This window comes from Candoia aspera, chromosome 1 (assembly GCF_035149785.1).
Source record: "Candoia aspera isolate rCanAsp1 chromosome 1, rCanAsp1.hap2, whole genome shotgun sequence".
Classification (NCBI taxonomy): Eukaryota; Metazoa; Chordata; class Lepidosauria; order Squamata; family Boidae; genus Candoia; species Candoia aspera.
This window is the reverse complement of record NC_086153.1, coordinates 51,208,513-51,227,037: the sequence shown is the minus strand read 5'-3', so window position 1 is coordinate 51,227,037 and position 18,525 is coordinate 51,208,513. Positions and strand designations below refer to the sequence as shown.

At 39.4% G+C, this 18,525-nt stretch overlaps 1 protein-coding gene and 1 pseudogene across 2 annotated transcripts in view; one reads left to right on the top strand and one right to left on the bottom strand.

Moving 5' to 3' along the window:
- RAB3GAP2 (RAB3 GTPase activating non-catalytic protein subunit 2) overlaps positions 1–18,525 on the top strand; it is a 55,159-nt gene that overhangs the window by 27,341 nt on the left and 9,293 nt on the right. For both annotated transcript variants that reach the window (XM_063303645.1, XM_063303637.1), the window contains exons 17-28: positions 1,019–1,083; positions 1,837–1,927; positions 3,261–3,388; positions 4,797–5,010; positions 5,422–5,519; positions 7,200–7,305; positions 8,080–8,231; positions 9,212–9,428; positions 11,001–11,174; positions 11,289–11,395; positions 12,267–12,333; positions 13,254–13,324. In XM_063303645.1, coding sequence (XP_063159715.1) covers positions 1,019–1,083; positions 1,837–1,927; positions 3,261–3,388; positions 4,797–5,010; positions 5,422–5,519; positions 7,200–7,305; positions 8,080–8,231; positions 9,212–9,428; positions 11,001–11,174; positions 11,289–11,395; positions 12,267–12,333; positions 13,254–13,324 — 1,490 coding nt within the window. The remainder of the gene's footprint in view (positions 1–1,018; positions 1,084–1,836; positions 1,928–3,260; positions 3,389–4,796; positions 5,011–5,421; positions 5,520–7,199; positions 7,306–8,079; positions 8,232–9,211; positions 9,429–11,000; positions 11,175–11,288; positions 11,396–12,266; positions 12,334–13,253; positions 13,325–18,525) is intronic.
- LOC134488569 (cleavage and polyadenylation specificity factor subunit 5-like) lies at positions 9,983–10,720 on the bottom strand (annotated as a pseudogene).

The following is an 18,525-nucleotide window of genomic DNA, read 5'->3' as shown; positions in this document are numbered from 1 at the left end:
GTATATATCAAGCCTTGCAAGGCTGGCATACTAAGGAAACAAGAACCACTTAGATTTCTGGCAAGTTTTTTATAGCTAGTAGGATAATGTAACATTGTTTTTCAAACTTGCAACTTTAAGACGTGCGGACTTCAACTCCCAAAATTCCCCAGCCAGCATACTGACTGGGAGATTTTGGGAGTTGAAGTCCGCACGTCTTAAAGTTGCCAAGTTTGAAAAACACTGACATAGCACAACCTTGAAAGCCTACCAGAGTAATTTCCCCACACAGCTAGTGTAATTAATGCAAAGTTACTCTCAGTTTCTTTCTCATGTTTTCTACCTGCCTCCACCTCTGCTCCCAGGACTCAAGAGTCTTTTTTATAATGGCCTAGTTTCCTCCCCTACCTGTCTTGCTTCCTCCTCTGTATCCCCAAGTTCGGTTTGGCGTTCCGTCACTGCATGTTGTTCTAAAAGACTGGAAGTATGGAAGTACGACTGGTGTGTCGAAACAGCAGTTATCAGTGGGAAACTCTTTCCCAGGAGTGCACTTGCCTTACTCTGTTTTCTTGCTTTCCTGTGCCAGTCTTCCTGCTAGTTTTGACAACAGTTATATGACTCCAGTGCAGTGAAGCCTTCTGGGGGTTGCTGTGAAGATAGGAAAAAAACCTCTCAAGTGTCATGGGTGCTGTCAGGGTGCTGGAGGAACACATTTCAAGGGACCACTTCTGATAAGACGATTACAAGAAACGCAGGCTGTTTTACTTCTCGGTGTTAACTCGATTGGAGCATACCTTGAGTTGTCTGCAGTGCAAGCAGATGAAGATCATCACAGTGTCTTGTGACACAGCAGAAAAGCCAGGAGTTTTACTTTATACCAGTCAAAAGCAGTTGTCTGTAAAGCATTTGGCCCTAAGCAAATAATATTCTGTCCCCACTTATTTACTAGAGAGGAAACGCTTTTGAATATAGGACCTCCTGTAATTAGAACTTTCCCTAATGATTTTTTTGGAATTATATTGGTTAACTTTCTTTTCAGATACAGTTGAGGTTGAAGTAAAGGAATTAATACTGGATGTTAAATACCCTGCTACTAAAAAACAGGTAATTAGAAAGTGCTTCATTTGGCAGATTAATCTGCTTTATATCTGCAAATTAATGGCTGTTAATCTCAATTAAAGCTTGTTTTGATCTGCATATCTAAGAACTCAGTTTTTCTGTTAGTGATTAGAGTGCTTTACTAGGAGATTTTTGGTTCAAATTCCCATCCTCCTGGGTGCTGGCAGGATGAAATTTGGCAGCACTCACCGGAGGAAAGGCAGAATCTGTACACACATTGTGATTATTTAAATTGGGAGAGGGACTATGAGGAAGAAGAGCTGCTCTTGTTTCTACCAACATGCAGGTCTGATGGTTGTGGGTCTTTCCTTTTTCTCCTGCATGTTATAGATTTGGTATCAGCTCTCAGCAGCTGCTGGTGCCCCCTGCAGTAGGCCTGCATGACATAGGAATTATGTTAAACAACGTTATTTACTAACTGGATTTACTTACAACATAGCTCCTGTGTTTACACAATGTGTACATCTGGTTTATGAAATATAATCATTTCTGTAATAAGACGTACCATAAACAAAGGGTTTGTTTCATTGGCATTGGGTGTTTTTCTCTTTATAACTCTGTTTCTCCATAGGATCCGCTTTAGGCCCAGCAAAGGCTTCCAGCCGAAAAGATACTAAAGTTAAGCAGTATAGAAACGTCTGATTTATGCCAATATGTAAATTATTACTAGGTTTTATTTTTAAAAATAGTAGCGTGAAGTTGGAAAAAGATATTCTCTGTGTTATATTTTACTGATAGGCTTTAGAGAGCATCCTGGCAAATGAGCGTTTGCCATTACCTTTTCTGATGAACATCACACAAGCACTGATGGAGACCTTAAAAAATCAGGGTAAGTGAACATTTATTTTGTGACTGCCTGTTGTGTTGCAGAATAATGAGACTGCGTTTTCCCCCTCAATTTTACAATTTCCTTGAAGAATGTGATAGTCATTGATGATCTTTACTGTAGGTCCTTTTTTGCTGTTACTGGGTAGGTAACTAAGTTTCATTTGAAAGAAACAAGTACAACTCTGCAAGGAACTATATTGTAGCTCTTTTGATGTTGTTCTTGCAGGAGAACAAGTGAGTGCAGTAGTATATGGTGAAAATATTTCAGAATGAAATCCTTCTCTTCTCTCCAGGGATTGCTCTTTTGAACTTCAGCCCTGGTGGCATCATTCAAAAATGGGAATTGCTCACTGAAAATGCATGTAATGTGTTGTCTAAAATGAATGATTGTATCAAATATTTTCATAAATATATCACTGGAGGCTTGCTTGTATTCTTCCTTTGAAGTTTATGTGAGATAAATCCATTTTAAGATCCATTATAATGTTCTGTGTGACATCATCCTTTCTTTAACCTGTGTTTAGGAGGAGTTCTAACTATCTTCATATTCGTCCACCTGCACTCTCTTCCTGTCATCCACACTCTCTTCATATCAAAGTCTATTGAACTAGTAATTGTGGGAGGGAAGGTAACTAGAGTGACCATGTCAGTCATATGATTCAAGTGCGAGACCAGTGTGCTGGCTAGAAATTCCACCAGGGAATTCTGGAAAACAGTTAAAAATTTCAGATAGGATTCTGAAGCAGATACAGACTGCGAGGCAGCCCAAGGATCATTATTTGGTTCCACCTGTATAAAATAAGAAATTGAGATAGCACAATTAATGATGTTTATCAAGGTAAGTCCACACTTCTTGTTGGAAAGGCTTAGGTTGCTTCAGTAGGAAGAGGCATCGTAAAAATATTAAATCGTTCGACTAAAAATCTGGAAAACTCTTAACTACATTGAATGTATGATGAATGTCCATTTCCCAACATTGGAAGGCAAAATAAGAATGGTCAATGAATTTTGTAGGAAATTCATCTTGCGGATGAGTTTGTAAGCAAGAGAATTCCTTAGATACATGTTTTTAAGCTTTCGTATGTCGCTTTTTGTTCTGTTTGGACTTGATTTCAACTGCCTGTTTAAAGGGAAGTTGTCACTTTACTTGCCTATGGGCAAAACCTATCCAGGATTTAACTTGATGAAACAGTATCCTCTGGCAGGCTTCTGTGCACTGAAAATATCCTGCTTAGCAGGGTATTTAATGAAGCTGCAGAGAGATTTAACAACTCCGTGGCACATTCATTGAGACTAATGGGCATTGTTTTCTTTCTGTCACTCTTTCTCTCCAGAGGTGGATTGTATTGATGAAGGGTTGCTGCAGTTCTGTGCAAATAAACTAAAACTGCTGCAGCTTCACGAGTCAGTCAGCAATCTAAATTCTCAGAATATACCGCCTGAGATGGAGCCATCTGAGAACGTAAGTAGTGTGAGATTTTGATTTTATGAAAGGAAAAAAACAACAACCCTAGGAATGCAGACATGTATGTATAAAAGAAAATAGAAAAGAATTTACAGACCTAACTGTAGATAAGTAGAAATGTCTGAAAATTGGCTTGTAATAAAGTATTTTTTAAAATAAAAATAGAGATCCAGTCTGGTGTAGTGGTTAAGGCATCAGGCCAGAAACTGTGAGACTGTGAGTTCTAGTCCTGCCTTAGGCACAAAGCCAGCTGGGTGACCTTGGTCCAGTCACTCTCTCTCAGCCCTAGGAAGCAGGCAATGGCAAACCACTTCTGAAAAACCTTGCCAAAATACCTGTAGGGACTTGTCCAGGCAGTCTCTGAGAACTGGACACAATTGAACAGATATATATATATGTATGTATGTATGTATGTATGTATATTTATTCATGGTGTGTAGGGGTGGTGTGCATTTATGGAACTTGTGAGCACAATGAAGTCTTCCTTATCCTTCTGGCTTGGACTGGCACTGCACAAGGAAGCCCATTAATGCAGGTGGAGCTATGGTATTGAGCTCAGCTCTTTGAACTTACTGTTTAATGTTCTGAAATTGGAACTGATGATATTCTGCATCAAGGAGATATTTTATCAAAAATATGACATCTTAATTGTATTGATATTTTAAATGTCTACTTAAGGGAAGTACTAAGGGCTGCTTTATATATTGTGCTTTTTTGTAGGCATAGTCAGTCTCCCTGAGGATAAAAATTAATGTCATGAGATTTGGGCAATAGTTGGACAGTGTGGTACACTTTTAGTAGTACACTATACGTCTTATGAGATTTTTTTTTGCTTTTCACAAAATTTTATTTATTTATATTTTGAATTTTGTCGCTGCCCATCTCACTTGAAGAGTGACTCTGTGTGGTTTATAGTCTTATATGAAATAACTTGAAGTTCTTATTTGATGCTGTTTCTTAACATACGGTTTCAGGAGCCTTCATAAGGAAAACTTTGACCTATGCCTTGAATTAAATTAGCTTTATTAATATTCTGGGTTACTTCAACCTATGTATCCAGTGGAAAACAGAATACATTTTAAATATGGCTTCTTCAACATCTTCATTTATTAACTAATGAGCAGTTACATATTTGAAGTGTGGACTATACCAGTTGTCCAAGCAAACTTTTTTTAGAAAGGCCAATAAGTTCAAGTGTTGCATGAAATAATTTTAGTTTAAGTGAGGTCCTCCCAATATTCTCTGCAACAGTACAAGGGATGTTACAAGGCAACAAAACACAACCACTTAGCAAAAAATCTTAAATCAACATCGATAATCAGAGAAATTGTGATGACTGGAATCATGAGAGCAGTTTCAAGAGTAAATCTGATTTTCTCTTATTTCATGTTCTACTGCTTTTAAGGTCTTGGCTAAATTACTCCGGTTAGATGAAAAAGAATTGACTAGGCTGCAGATGTTACTTGAGACGTACAAACAGCAGAACACCCAGCCTTTGGTACATTTTGTGGACGATAAAGATGGAATGCTGCCTGTGAAAACTTTCTTGGAGTACCTGGATTATGAAAAAGATGCAATTAATGTGAAGAAGCTAGATGAGAAGGAATATGTGGCTTTAGGTATGACCCTGGATGATTAATATAACCTTAGCTAAGGAGCTTCTCCACTTGTGTAATGGATTCCCTTTTTTAAATTTAGTTAGGAAGTTTTTCTGAAGGAGCTCCTTAAAACATTGGTATGAATGAAGTACTCTTTATGTCTTTTACAGAGCAGACTAAAGAGTTGCTTTGAGCTCTGCAGTAGAAATAACCTTGGTTCAGTGCAATGGGAACAAAATTGTACAAACAGGAGGAGAATGCAGAATATAAGTAGCTCCCATTAATGTAGTTTACTCTCAGTATGAATTGGTCCTGTCTCCACTGTCTGATAGATTGTTCTGTTTTCAATCAAAAAGAATTTAATGGGTGAAACAGAGTGTTGAAGGAGTAAAAAAATATGTGATAACTTTGTGTATATGTGTGTATGTATAGGAGGGTTTTTTTTCTGGAAATGTTTACATGGAGAAAGTTCAACAGAAGAAATGTGTCAGACCCTGAAGTCTGCAGGATTTACCCCCCACCTATTATTGGTGAGTGTTGTATTATTTTTCCTGTTTTATTCTTTAGAGTTGTCATCAGGATCAGGCCTAAATTCTAACTGTTCATTGGTTTATAGCCAATATATTAGAAACAGATAAGTAAGAATCAACATTAGAACATAAATTTGGAGAGGAGGTGGATGGGGAAGAGAATTAAAACATGGAAGAGCTTGATGGGGAGAAGACATTTATACATGAGAACAATTTGTCCAATTAAGTATCTGTGTGTTTTAAAGAATTTTGAATTTAATTGAATTAGTTTTAGATTATTAATCTGCAGCAAAACACATGTGTAATAAAACTAATCTTACTACATCTCTGTCATAAAAATGGGATGCTTAAGGTTACGGAGCCAATTTGGTGTAGTGATTAAAAGCACCAGGCTAGAAACGAGGAGACTGTGAGTTCTAGCCCTGCCTTAGTCACAAAGCCAGCTGGGTGACCATTGGCCAGTCATTTCCTCTCAGCCCCAGGAAGAAGGCAATGGCAATCCTCTTCCAAAGAACCTTGCCAAGAAAACTACAGGGACTTGTCCAGGCAGTCGCCAGGAATCAAGACTGACTTGGAGGGACACATTTTTTAACTTGCTGCAGTGTAGTTCAGTACCGTACTGAAATTTATCTTTTAGCTTCCGCAAAGTTTTCTTTCCCTGTGAAAAGGGCTTCTCATTTTCTACCCCATTCACAGGGAACTTTAAATACATTTGTGATGATAGTTTTGATCTTGTTTATTGTTGCAAGATCGAAGACTGCTTATGCTTATTTCCTGTTACGTATTTTTTATTCCTTTGTATCCTTTCCAACTATTCATAATTCCTGATTTGAAAAAGCTCCATAGTAAGAAATTCCCTTATGATATCTTCCTTTGGAATTTAATTAAGGCATGGGACACCAGGGAACCCTAGACCTTTGATGAGATGATTGTACAGTAAATGACGGGACACACATAAACACACAATTAGCTGCCATACAACTAAAATGAGCCAGTTTGGTCTGATGGTTAAGGTGCTGGGTTAGAAACCAGGAGATAGTGAGTTCTAGTCCCGTCTGAGGCATGAAAGCCGGCTGGGTGACCTTGGGCCAGTCTCTCTCTCTCAGCCCAACCCACTTCACAGGGTTGTTGTTGTGGGGAAAACAGGAGGAGGAAGGAATATTAGGTATGTTCACAGCCTTGAGTTATTTGTAAAAATAATAAAGGCGGGATAAAATTAAATAAATAAATAAATAAATAAAATAAAATAAGGAAAAAACCTGTATCTTACGGATTAAAATTCTGTTGAGATTATTTATTTTGTTGGGGTATATGTGGAAATAATTGAAAGTAATTTATTTAATCAGATTAAACAAAAATGATTGAAAATATCAGAAGAAATGTTTGGCACTGCAAAATTAGGATAAGTCTTTGTGGAATGTAAAAGTAGAAGTCAAGGGGACTCAGGTCCTAATTAAATCATGATTAAAATGAGAAAGAATGACTGAACAAATGCACATGACTAGGGTTTTAAACTGGAAATTTGTCTCTGGAGGATATTAACAATATTAATGCAGTGGTCAATAGATTAAAATTAAAGTGACTTCTCTTTTGTTTAGAGGTTTTTACTAAAGTGCTTGGAGAAGTGGTCTCCTAAATCTCTCACCACTAAGCCTCCTAAACCTTCTGTCTCTTTTTTAGTCCCTGCTGCTTAGTGTGTGGCTTTCCAAGGAAAAGGCTGTTCTTCATAGGACCCACTCAGTTTGCTGCCTCCATGCTGCACTGTCACTTCTGAGTAGAATGACAGGTGAGAAGTTCAGTGAACATGCTCAGTTTCTGAAAATGGGCCATTGCCCAGAGATTGAAAACAGAAATTACAGCTGTTAATAAAGTCAGACCTATTGTTGCATGCAAATAAGAAATTCCCCTGATGTTATTTAGAAGACCTGAATGTCCACATGCTGTAGAGAGTAAGGAAGATGACTTTGATGGAGATAGGCAAGATCTGTTACCAAAGCAATGAGAGGTGAAACATATCTTAAGTCCACAACAGAGAGAAAATATGTGGAAGAAACTCAGACAGAGACTTCCCTAGTTCACAGTATTATAATCAGGGGGAGGAGGTATAGCATGATGAGACTTGCAAGATTCTGTTGTTATCGCCACTCTCAATAAAAGTAGTTTTAGCCTTCTGGTGGGGTTGACATCAACCTCGCAAATCTGATCATGCTGTACCTCCTCTCCTTTCTTGTCACCCCTCATCATTTGGGTAACCACTCTTGCGAATCTCCATCAAGGTCATCTTCCTTACTCTCTAGACATGCTCAGCTGACAGACTTTGCAAATACTCTCTTGATCTGACTGTGGCAAGTTAATCCTCTCCCCCTCTTATAGCCATCTGAGGTCTCCAGCTGTCGACATATTCTTCCCAATCCTGGTTTTAATAGTTTATCTTGGTCTACCAGTAAACAAGCTTCCCTGTTCACAAGTGAATACTTGGGAATAAAACATCGGTAGTAAATTTATTTTCTTAATTGTTGTTGACATCCCATATGCATGTCCTTGATTTTGGTTGCTACAGATGTTTCATGGGATTCTCAGTCCATCTCCCCCTGGTGGCAGCAGATGCGAACAGCCTGTATTCAGTCTGAGAATAACGGAGCTGCCTTAGTATTTGCTTATGTTGGGCATTCAGTAACAGCACAGATAACTGAGGGTCTTGCAGAGAAAAAGGTATGTGACTTCCATTTCTGTCCTTTTGCTATGTAGCAAATATGGCTTCCCCCCCCCAAACCCTAATACTTGCTGCTAAACATCCAATTATAAGCTATGTTGGAAAGTGTGATGCAAAGTTTTTTGGTACATATATTAGATGTGCCAGTAAGGTCTCATGATTTATTAACATAGGCAATGCTGGATGCAACTAAATTTCACATGCTACTTACCCATTATGAATACCATGAAATGGCTGTACTAAATTCTCAGCTGCTGCTCCCGGGCCCTTGAACTTGCTGTCAAGAGAAACTAGGATTTCTGTGGCTGTCTCGCTAACAGACGCCAACAAGCTTTTGGCATCTCCTGGTTTGTTTATAAAGGAAAGTTTTAACTGGCTTGGTGCTGGCGTCTTTTGTCTGTGCGTTGATTCATTCGTTTGCATTTTAAAGTTACAATTATGTTAGAGTTTATTACTGTTGATAGCCACGTTGAATATCAGCATTGGTAGAGAAGCCTAATGTAAACAAAATAAAAATATTGCTTCTTACTAAATAAAAATGGGCTGTTTCTGAATTTGTTCAGGCTCTGTCTCAGCCCACCTGTGAACACAGATACATGTATTTATGTTATCATGTTCTTTCTCCAAGGAGCTGAAGGGATGCAGGTCTCCCCCTTCACCAGTTTTACTTTTAGATTAAGGCTGCTTCTTTACATCAGTCTCAATTTAAACATCCGGTAATTTAATATGACGTGTGTAAATGTCTTACGTTGCAGCTATATTTACTTCAGGTACATCTCTTGCTGTTTCTCATCTCTGAGGGAACCTTCTTAAAAATAGCAAGTGTGAATACAATACGTATGTGTCATGCACGTGACAGAAAGCTGTAATTGGGGTTCTTCTGTTGTCTTTGCATTTTGAAAATCTGGACTTTATGCACACAATATGTGAAACCAGAGCTTGATAACATGAGAAGTTCACAAACCATTTTTTAAATTAGTTTTCCCAGATAACTGTAGGTGCTGATACAGATTCCTGGGAAGCCCTCTCGCTCGATACAGAATACTGGAAGCTTCTGCTGAAACAGTTAGAGGATTGCCTAATACTTCAGACACTTCTGAATAGTAAACTGAGCAAGAAGACAAGCCCAGCTTCTTCTTTGCAGGCTGAGCCCCTGGGGAGACTTTCTGTAAAGAAGTTGCTTGAAGGAGGAAAAGGTGATCTTCTCCCAAAAGAGTTGGGCTGGAAAGGGGTGGCAGTTGTCATTGATTCCTTCTCTCCAGGCAGCTGCTTGGGAATCAGCCCCAGAGAATCCCCAGAGTACTGTGAGGAAGGGAATAGGAAGTTGCAGAAAAGAGAGGGAATGGAGAAATACAGCCCTGCAAGTGAAATCTTCTTTGGGGCAACTTTATGAGTAGAAGGAGTTTTCTTTGTGAATGGGCTAAGCTGGATTCAACCTTTTTATACTTAATAAAGTCCAAATTCCATGACAAATGGAATTACAAATGGCTGTACAAATGGAATAGACAGACAGACAGATATCCAGAGTGTTCATGAGTCTGTTTCCAAAGTTCTGAGGCCGCTCCATTGAACTGGTAATTTTGTCCTCCTTTTAAGCATCTTGGGATCCTCCTCTCCCCAAAATATTTGAGTTGTAGTGGTAAGGGGAAAAGAAGTAAAAATCTGGAAACAAAGTTATTTCATAGTGTTTTCTCTTCTACATTTTAGAAGTATTCTCACTGAAACAACTTCTACATGCACATCCGGAAATTCACTTGCAAATGAAATTCAGTCTGCTCAGAAGCTGGGGAAGACTGGAAGTGATAGTTCCATAGCCTGTTGCAATGTCATAAAGCTCAAATACAGGGGCAACTACTAGTTTGTAGTTCTGAGGACTGCAAACAAAGCCTTAACCTGAAGTTGGCTTGTAACATGAACTGGAATATATGTGTATTGTGGGGATGCAAAATCCAGTCACCATCATTTACCAGTGCAGTCATCAGCAGCCCAGTATTCAGTATATCATATTGGTGATTCAATATCTCTGTCATTAAATATTAAGACTTTTACCTTATTTTCTCCTGGATTAAATTCACCATTTGGAGATTTGAAGGAAGTTTGCCCAATTGCCACAGTGGCATATGAAGCTTGGTCTGTATATGGTGAGACCCCCCTCAGTGGTCCAACTCATTCCAATTTTGCTTAATTCTTCCCTCATGCACTGGAATCTGGTGTCCTTCTCCTATAAGGATTCTCTGGTTTGAAAGGTATAATGTGTGAGTTGATATAGGTTTAGAGTCTGCTCAAATGCTGTAGAGCCAGCCAGTCTGAGAATGGTTGGGCCGTATGAGAGGTGGAAGAGAAGCAGGGCTACCAGCCTTCCCTGGCCATACTGAACCCCCAGGCACTGTGCCTCATACCATTCCCATCTTATGCCCACTGAAACATGCACAAAAACAGAAGCCACACTTCCAGAGGCACAAGCATGGACAGGGAGTTCATCTACCATTTAAAGACATTAAAGTACTGTATGTTGCTTGTGAGCCAGGAAGTAGTACAGTCAGTACTACAGTAGTATCAGGGCTATATATTTTTAAATGTTTTAACTTTTTCTTAGATAAAAGCAGGTCCTCCATGAATTTGTCCAGTCCTGTCCCTATTTAAACTGATGGGCATTACCATACCTGATGGCAGCAAATTGCATAGTTTAAAACTACAGTAGAAAGAAAGAACCATTTGCTTTCTGGGTATTTGTAGACTGATCCCGGACTGCTTTGGTTTTCCTTTAGGGGGCATTGCTGACAGTGTATCCAAATGGGTTTTCAAGCAAGACCTCAGTCTGTCCTTACTCAGATTAGGCCGACAGAAAAATGAAGCAGAAAGCAAGGAGGAACCACAGCAGGCTGGCAGCAGCCTTGTAGGTGAGGATGGAGAAGACCAGCCAAGCATGGAACCCATATTAGGTAAAGATACAGAATGAAAAAACTACTTTCAGTCATACTTTTTATTTCTGTTTAACTGGCAGCAATGGAATGCAAAATAATATCCACCCTCCCTCTTTTAAAATTTATTTCTAGAACTACTCCATTTAGCATATGAACAGTTTCCTTGCAGCCTGGAGATGGACGTCCTCCATGCACATTCCTGCTGGGAGTATGTTGTGCAGTGGAACAAAGACCCAGAGGTAGAGGGAACCTTTCACTTTCTCCCCCCTTGTGTTTTTTTTTTGTTATGCATGATCTTGCCTGACATGTTCAGATAATGAAAGTCATTCGAACTGGTTCAGACTTCGTAGATAGAAAAAGGCTGCTTTGACTAAATTTATTTTAGGAAGTGGGTATGGTATCCTCTTTGTTTCACAGTGACAGGGCACGTTTTCCATATTGACATTGTCATAATTTATTAGATGTGACAGCATATAAATAGCCATCACAAGTTAGAACTACTATATTGAGCTGTCATTGTTTTGAAGATTGAAACAAAGGAGGCTTTCTGTTGATACTGTACGGACCGGTGACACAGAAACTGTTTCAATGGAAGACAAGGTTATACGTCAGTATACAGACTGGATTTCAGTATTGCTGCAATTTCCCAGTGTATGGTAATTAATTAATATATCAAAATATGTATTACCAGTGCATGGCAGAAATATATCAAATAACCTTAAGTAATACATCAGAATATTTAGAAATTATTTACCTGATACATCCCTTTATCTGCTGCTGCTTCTTTGTTGTTATAACTCTTCCTTCCAACTTTGAGAAGAGTCAGCTCAGCAACTGGTGTTTCTGCCTGAATAACTTTTGAACAGATCTTCTGAAAAAAAAAACTACAGAACTTTAGTTTTTTTCATTTGATTCTGTGAATAGATAGTATTTGTGTGTGTGGTGGCCCATGCTATTTAGTCATAAGGATCTGTAGCCAGAAAATATACTCTAAAACTAAGTCTGAAATAATAAATCAAAAAATTTAACAAGTAGTTGGGAAGACAGTTGTTTATGTGCTTTAGTGCATTGACTGAGTAATATTGGTTATTTCTGTCTTTCTAATCCAAGGAAGCACGTTTTCTCATCAGGTCCATAGAACATCTCAGATGCATTGATAATGCTCATATTCAACATGGTAAGAATAAAGGAAGTATTCTGGATCTGTCAGTGTGAAGTAGAGAATTTGATTCAGAGTTATCTGTGTTGTGAGGGTCCACAGCTATCATTTGATCTGTAAATTAAAACTTCACAGAAGTATCAGAATATTCCCCTGTCAGTGCCAAAGCTGGTCTTGGTCCATAATAAGCGTTGTATGCAATGTTTGGCAGTGCCTCATTTCATTAGTGGATGCAAGTACTAATATCAAATCTGACTGAACTGTGGGGGCTTCAACTTGCAAACTTTGACTGCTCCTGTAGTGATTTCTGGTGAAATAAATCCCTAATAAATCTGAATTTCAGGGGGCGGGGGACTAAATGAGGTGTCTGATTGTGCTAGATTCACAGTGCTCCAGGTTCTTACATACAATGATTGTTCACTCAGGAGCCTGTGATTAATAACTTCTAAATAATTTGTAGACTTCACAAAGCAACGTAGCGCTACTTGCAAATACAGGAAGGCTGAGCCTCCCTGATATCAAACTTCCCTACTTATTTAATGGGAGTATTGATTCCTTAACCCCCCGTCTCCCTCAGGGATCTTCAGCCATGGTTTTCAGGTTACCACTTAGTGACAACTTGGAAGCAGATCTCTGTGGTGTACTGGTCCTATGGAAGGGCATACTGTCAGCTGTACATCAGGTCCAGACACCTTAGGGTTTTCAGTGTTCTCTAAAAGCGCATATTTTTATGCTGCCTTACCTAACTTGTAATTATTAGTACCAATCTTAATATATTACTGTTACATTGTTAAAGTAAACTGCTTGGGATTTACATAAATGAGGTGTATAAATATTATCAGTATTTTTTTAAAAAAAATGTGCTGTCCTATGAGCTTGCCTAGCAAAAATGTTGACATTGCTCTCAGCTGGACCTAAATTTGTTTAATCAATTCCAGGAATTGCTCTAATGATGTGGAACACATTCATAGTGAAAAGGCTTTCTGCTGCTACCTACTTAATGGACAAGGTAAATACTGCATTACATTAAAAAAAAACCAAATTAAACAGAATATCTAACATCACTTTCATACAAGGACTCTCTCTCGGTAAATGAAACTTGGTTAGCTGCATGGGTTTAGAGTCTTAGACTTGGAAGCAGTCATTTAGGTCACTAACTTCAAACCCTCGTCCATGCCAGAATCTAAGTCAAAGCATTCTGGTAGATAGCTGTGAGGCTTCCACTTCAGCCTGCTTAGTGAAGAGGAGCCAATTACCTCTCAGGGCAGTTGGTTCCGCTGTCAAACCATCCTTACTGTTAGGAGCTTTTTTTCCTGATACTCAGTTGGCCTTCTCTGCCTTCTTTGACTTAAATCCATTATTCCATCTTCTGCATTCTGGAGAAAAGATCTTGGCTTGCTTTGCAAATTCCTTTCAGATACTTGAATATTGTTATCAAATGTGGGTTGCAAAACTGGACACAGCACACAGGATGGTGTGTGACCAAAGCAGTATAAAGTAGAACTATTCTTGTGATCTGAAAACTAGTACACACTTTGAAGAGATGTGGGCATGCTTGCTACATCTGTCAACACCTACTTTGAGAAGCTGAATCTTTTTCTGGATTCACTTGGTGGTCATGCAGTCCTCCAGGATTAGACCTTTTTGTTAAGGAGGCAGAAAGGAAGCAGCAGGAGGGTATGATAACCTTGTTGCACTTCACCTCCTTAATTCAAATTTGCATTTTCCTGAGCCCCCACAGCTACTTTGTGAGCCTCCTAAAAAGATGTAGCTTTAAGGAGGTGCAGGCAGGTGTATTGAGCACGCCCATGTGCCTTCTGATGTAACTTCATTTCTGTTGGTCACACCGTTGGCTATAGCATGCAGTCAACTACAAGTCCACAATCTTTTTCATAGCAATAGCTATCAAGTCAAATACTACAGTACTCAGTCTATACCTGTGTATTTGATTCTTTGTTTCCTAAGTGAAAATTGTGCAATTGTTTGCAATTTCAGTCCATTCTTTTCAGCCCATTTTCTAATGAATTTTATTTCTAGGGTATTACATATGCCACCAATTTTGTGCAATCTGTAAATCACCTCTACATCCAAACCATTAATAACCCGTCTTGACTTCCTTTCCCCATTAGCTTTTCCTTCCATACTTAAATTAAATTGCTTGCTTAATTAATTTACTTAATTAATATAATTAATTACTTTATTTATTTATTTTATTTTTATCCCGTCTTTATTATTTTTATAAATAACTCAAGGCGGCGCACATACCTAATACTACATTGCTCTTTGTTAATTAAGAACCACTTTTTTGAAGTCCAAGATAATGAACTTGACTAAACTCATGCTTAGTTTCTCTTAAAAATCAGGAACTCCCTTCCATAGTCACTTAGTTGATAGCAACAGAATTTGGCCAAATTTGTCCCCAGCAGATATCTATCAGGATAATTCAAGTCCCTTATCAGTATTACTTCATACCTCTTTGAAATACTTGCAGATTGCTTTTGGAAAACACCATCTTTTCATAGGTTTTGCTCATAGATGGCAAAAATTCTGTTAGAGGGGCCATAAGCAGTCTGTTTGCTTGTTTATTTAGTAATCACATTTATGTTTATCACATTTTATTTATTTATTTTTATTATTCACATTTTGCTATCGCCCATCTCCCCCAAAAGAGGGACTCTGGGCGGTTTACAATAAAATTAAAACTATAATAATAAACAATTAAAATCGTATAAAAACAATTTACAAATATAAAATATAATATAAATAAGTATAAAATCCAAGAGGTTAAAAAATTCTAATCTGGTGGGAGGGGCTCTAAGGCGTGAGCCAATCCCATGAATGGTTACCCACCTTCCCGCCCCACGCGAGACGGCAGAACCAAGTTTTCAGGGCCCTCCTGAAGGTCGGAAGTGAAGGCACCTGCCTCACCTCTGGGGGCAAGATGTTTTATTTATTTATTCATTACAGTTATCACATTTATGTTTATCACAAACACATAGCTGTTTTTATGTTTTTTTCTACTTTTGTATGCTGCCTTGAGTCCCTGGGAGTTGAATGGCCAATAAATACAAACAAACAAACAAACAAACAAACAAAATCTATAAGCCACCCAACTGATAACCATTCCAGGTGTTGTACGATTTAGAAACTATATTCAATATAAGTAAAAATCAAAATAAAGTGAAAACCTGGGGACTAAAACACTGGTGCATTGAGACTGCCCCCCCTTCATACCTGACAAGACCAGGGAAAAAGTTCTTCAAAGCTCATCTAAAGGATGGGGGTGGGGGGGCAATTCTGGGGGAATGCTTTTCCAAGGGCAGACACCACCACAGAGAAGGCGCACCATCTAGATCCCATTGGATGGCACTGTTTGGAGCAGACCTAGTTTGTCAGATCTTAGTGGATGGGCAGAAACAATGGGAGAAAGATGGCATCTTGAATAGCCAGGGTCTATGCTATGAAGGGCTTTTTAGGTCAAACCCAGCACTTTGAATTGTCTCCAGAGGTTTACTAGTAATCACTGCAGATCCAACAAGTGACTCCCAGTGTGAGCTGGGCCCTTGATAGTTCTGTGGTTAACATGGTGGCTATGAACACCTGAGCCGCTCCAGAATCAAGGCCACGTGAGGCCAAGTAAAAGTTTAGGAGAACCAAAGGCCTTGGAGACACCACTATCAACCCAGTGATAGAATTGAACAACTCAGGCAGGGATGTCACTGAGCTATAGTGGGACTGGTATATCAGCAACAAATCCAGCTGATCCTGAGAGCCCAACTTCAACTACATGATCTCATATCCAGTTATCTGCAGCTGAAAGCTATTAAGGGTTCCTGAATTACAGTGGCTACCCCATGCCCCCTCACCAGCTCCATGGCTGGTGCCTCACTCCTCATGTAGGCACATTTCTGAGAGGGAACACCCACTTTGGCCCCTCCTCCAGGTCTTGGTAATACATGCCAGATAGCCATCTCATCCAGAAGGAGATAATGGATGAGGACAGCCTTATTACAAACCAACCTGGCATTTTGCAGCATCAGCCAGAGGGCAGGGCTGTTGAGGTACTGGAGACCTGGCATCAGGTCTGAACACTGGGAATTGGAAGATGGAATCATTTTCAAATATTGACTCCACCTTCTCTAAGAGCAGCCCCAGATTCCTGCCATATATCTCACTAACTAACTGACTGACTAAGACTTACTACCTTCTTACCACCATCAGTTCTCCCCTTGCCCCCCATCCACAACTATCTCTATCCTATGAGCCAGGCACCATCTAATAACCAACTAGACCAACCTCCCAGCAACACTAATATTGCTCACCTATTGACAACAATGCCCCCACTATTTCTGCTTGTAGCATTCATCAGCTGGTTAACTGATTAAAAATCCCCCCCATGGAAGTGTCTATGGACAAACGCCGGCTCTTCGGCTTTGAAACGGAGATGAGCACCACCCCCTAGAGTTGGACACGACTGGACTTAATGTCAAAGCAGATCTTTACCTTTACCTTTATAGCCTTCATCAATTGATTTCTGTTTGAACTTGCCCGCCTCAACCCTGGGGCCAGCAGCTACCATCCTAAAGCCTACCCAGTCAGAAACACTCATCCCAACTCAGGGCACAATCAAAGTCCAGAAGGTCCCCACAGTTTGGTGAACAGCCCAGCAAAGAGTCTGGCAAATAGTCCAACAAACCAGCCGGCAAACCAGTTATCCAATAGGTCTTTCAGCTGACTGAAATTTATCAAAGATTATTAGAGAAGCCAGGTTCATTGGACCTAAGCTAAACTTTAACTAAAGATTAATTGCCAGCCAAACAAGAGCCTCCACCTTGGGTAAACTAGCTATGGCCATAAGGTGGTGTTAGCAATGCACTTGGGAATCTGAAGCAGTGCTCTCAAGAATTTGGATTCTAGAGTGGAATAACTGGGATATGGATGTCACTGAACTCTATATATGAATTAAACCAATAACGTAACCTCAAGTAGCTTAAGGAAGCAGGTACCAAACTGCCTGTTTTTGAGCAGAAGACCTTTAAGATATCTGTTCTACTTCTCTACACTGCCCGCACTGCATTTTTGGACCATCTTTTTGGCCGAATCATGAATTAAAGCATTTAACCTGCTTAGCAGTGTTGTCATGGATGTTCCAGTTATTCTTTTTGGGCCATCGGGCAAACAGTTAATCAGACATGATTGCCAGTGCACTACCAAGCAAGGTTCCTCAACAATCTCCTGAGGACAAATGGTGTATGTGATAAAATCACAGCAGCAGCTGCACAGAGTAGAATTAGTAATTTTATCCAGCTATCTCAAGAGGGTGAGGATCCAGATCACGCAAGGACTTGATTAAAGAGTTAATAAGATGTATGAGAATTTCTGCATGGAGTAGAATTGGTAGTTTTATCCAGTATCTTAAGAGAGTGAGGATCCGGATCATCACCATCGACTAAGAGTTAATAAGATGTATGAGAATTTCACTTAAGCTCTCTGGATCTTGAGTTCCCTTCTTAGATCTTCAGCATCTGTAGTGGTAATGTAGTGATATAGCTGTTCTTTACTGGATCATTTAACCTCACATAGATTATCAAGAAGGGATATATTTTCAGTGGACTTAATAAGTTTGGGTGGTGGTTCTGTCTCCTCTTGCCAGATAGCACAGTTCATAAGCTGGTGAGCCTAGTTAACACACATTTGTCTCAATTCTTCATAGCAGTGAATCACCATCTATCATGGCTCTTCCCATTATCGTCTTGTAGGGCATCACTATATTCCTTTAGCCCTTCAGGGGTCATCTGTTCAGTTTCCTGTTCAATTGTGTTTTTCATCCTCTAAAGGCTCAGATTTGGTTTTAAGGTGGCTTGAAAATGTGTTGAATTCCAGTGACGCAGAATAACTCTCATCCCGTGGGCTTGCTCTTTTGTTTGATTGTCTGTCTTATGGAAAGTTGTTTCTCCTGTCAGTAGGCAGTCAGCAGCTCTCAGGATACACCCTTTGCACTCAGCAACAATTCAGGAGATTATCTTTTCACCCCTCAGCTGAGCACACTATCCCTTCAAACACCGTTTCTCCGTCGCTCTCACATCTTCCTTGTGTCTTACTGCTGTTGAAGTACATCGGTAAACTCTGTTTGTCTCCCTGTCACTTGATCACCGAGCTTGCTCTGTTTAGATTGATTTACTAATTAGTTAATAAAGAGTTTGAAATAAT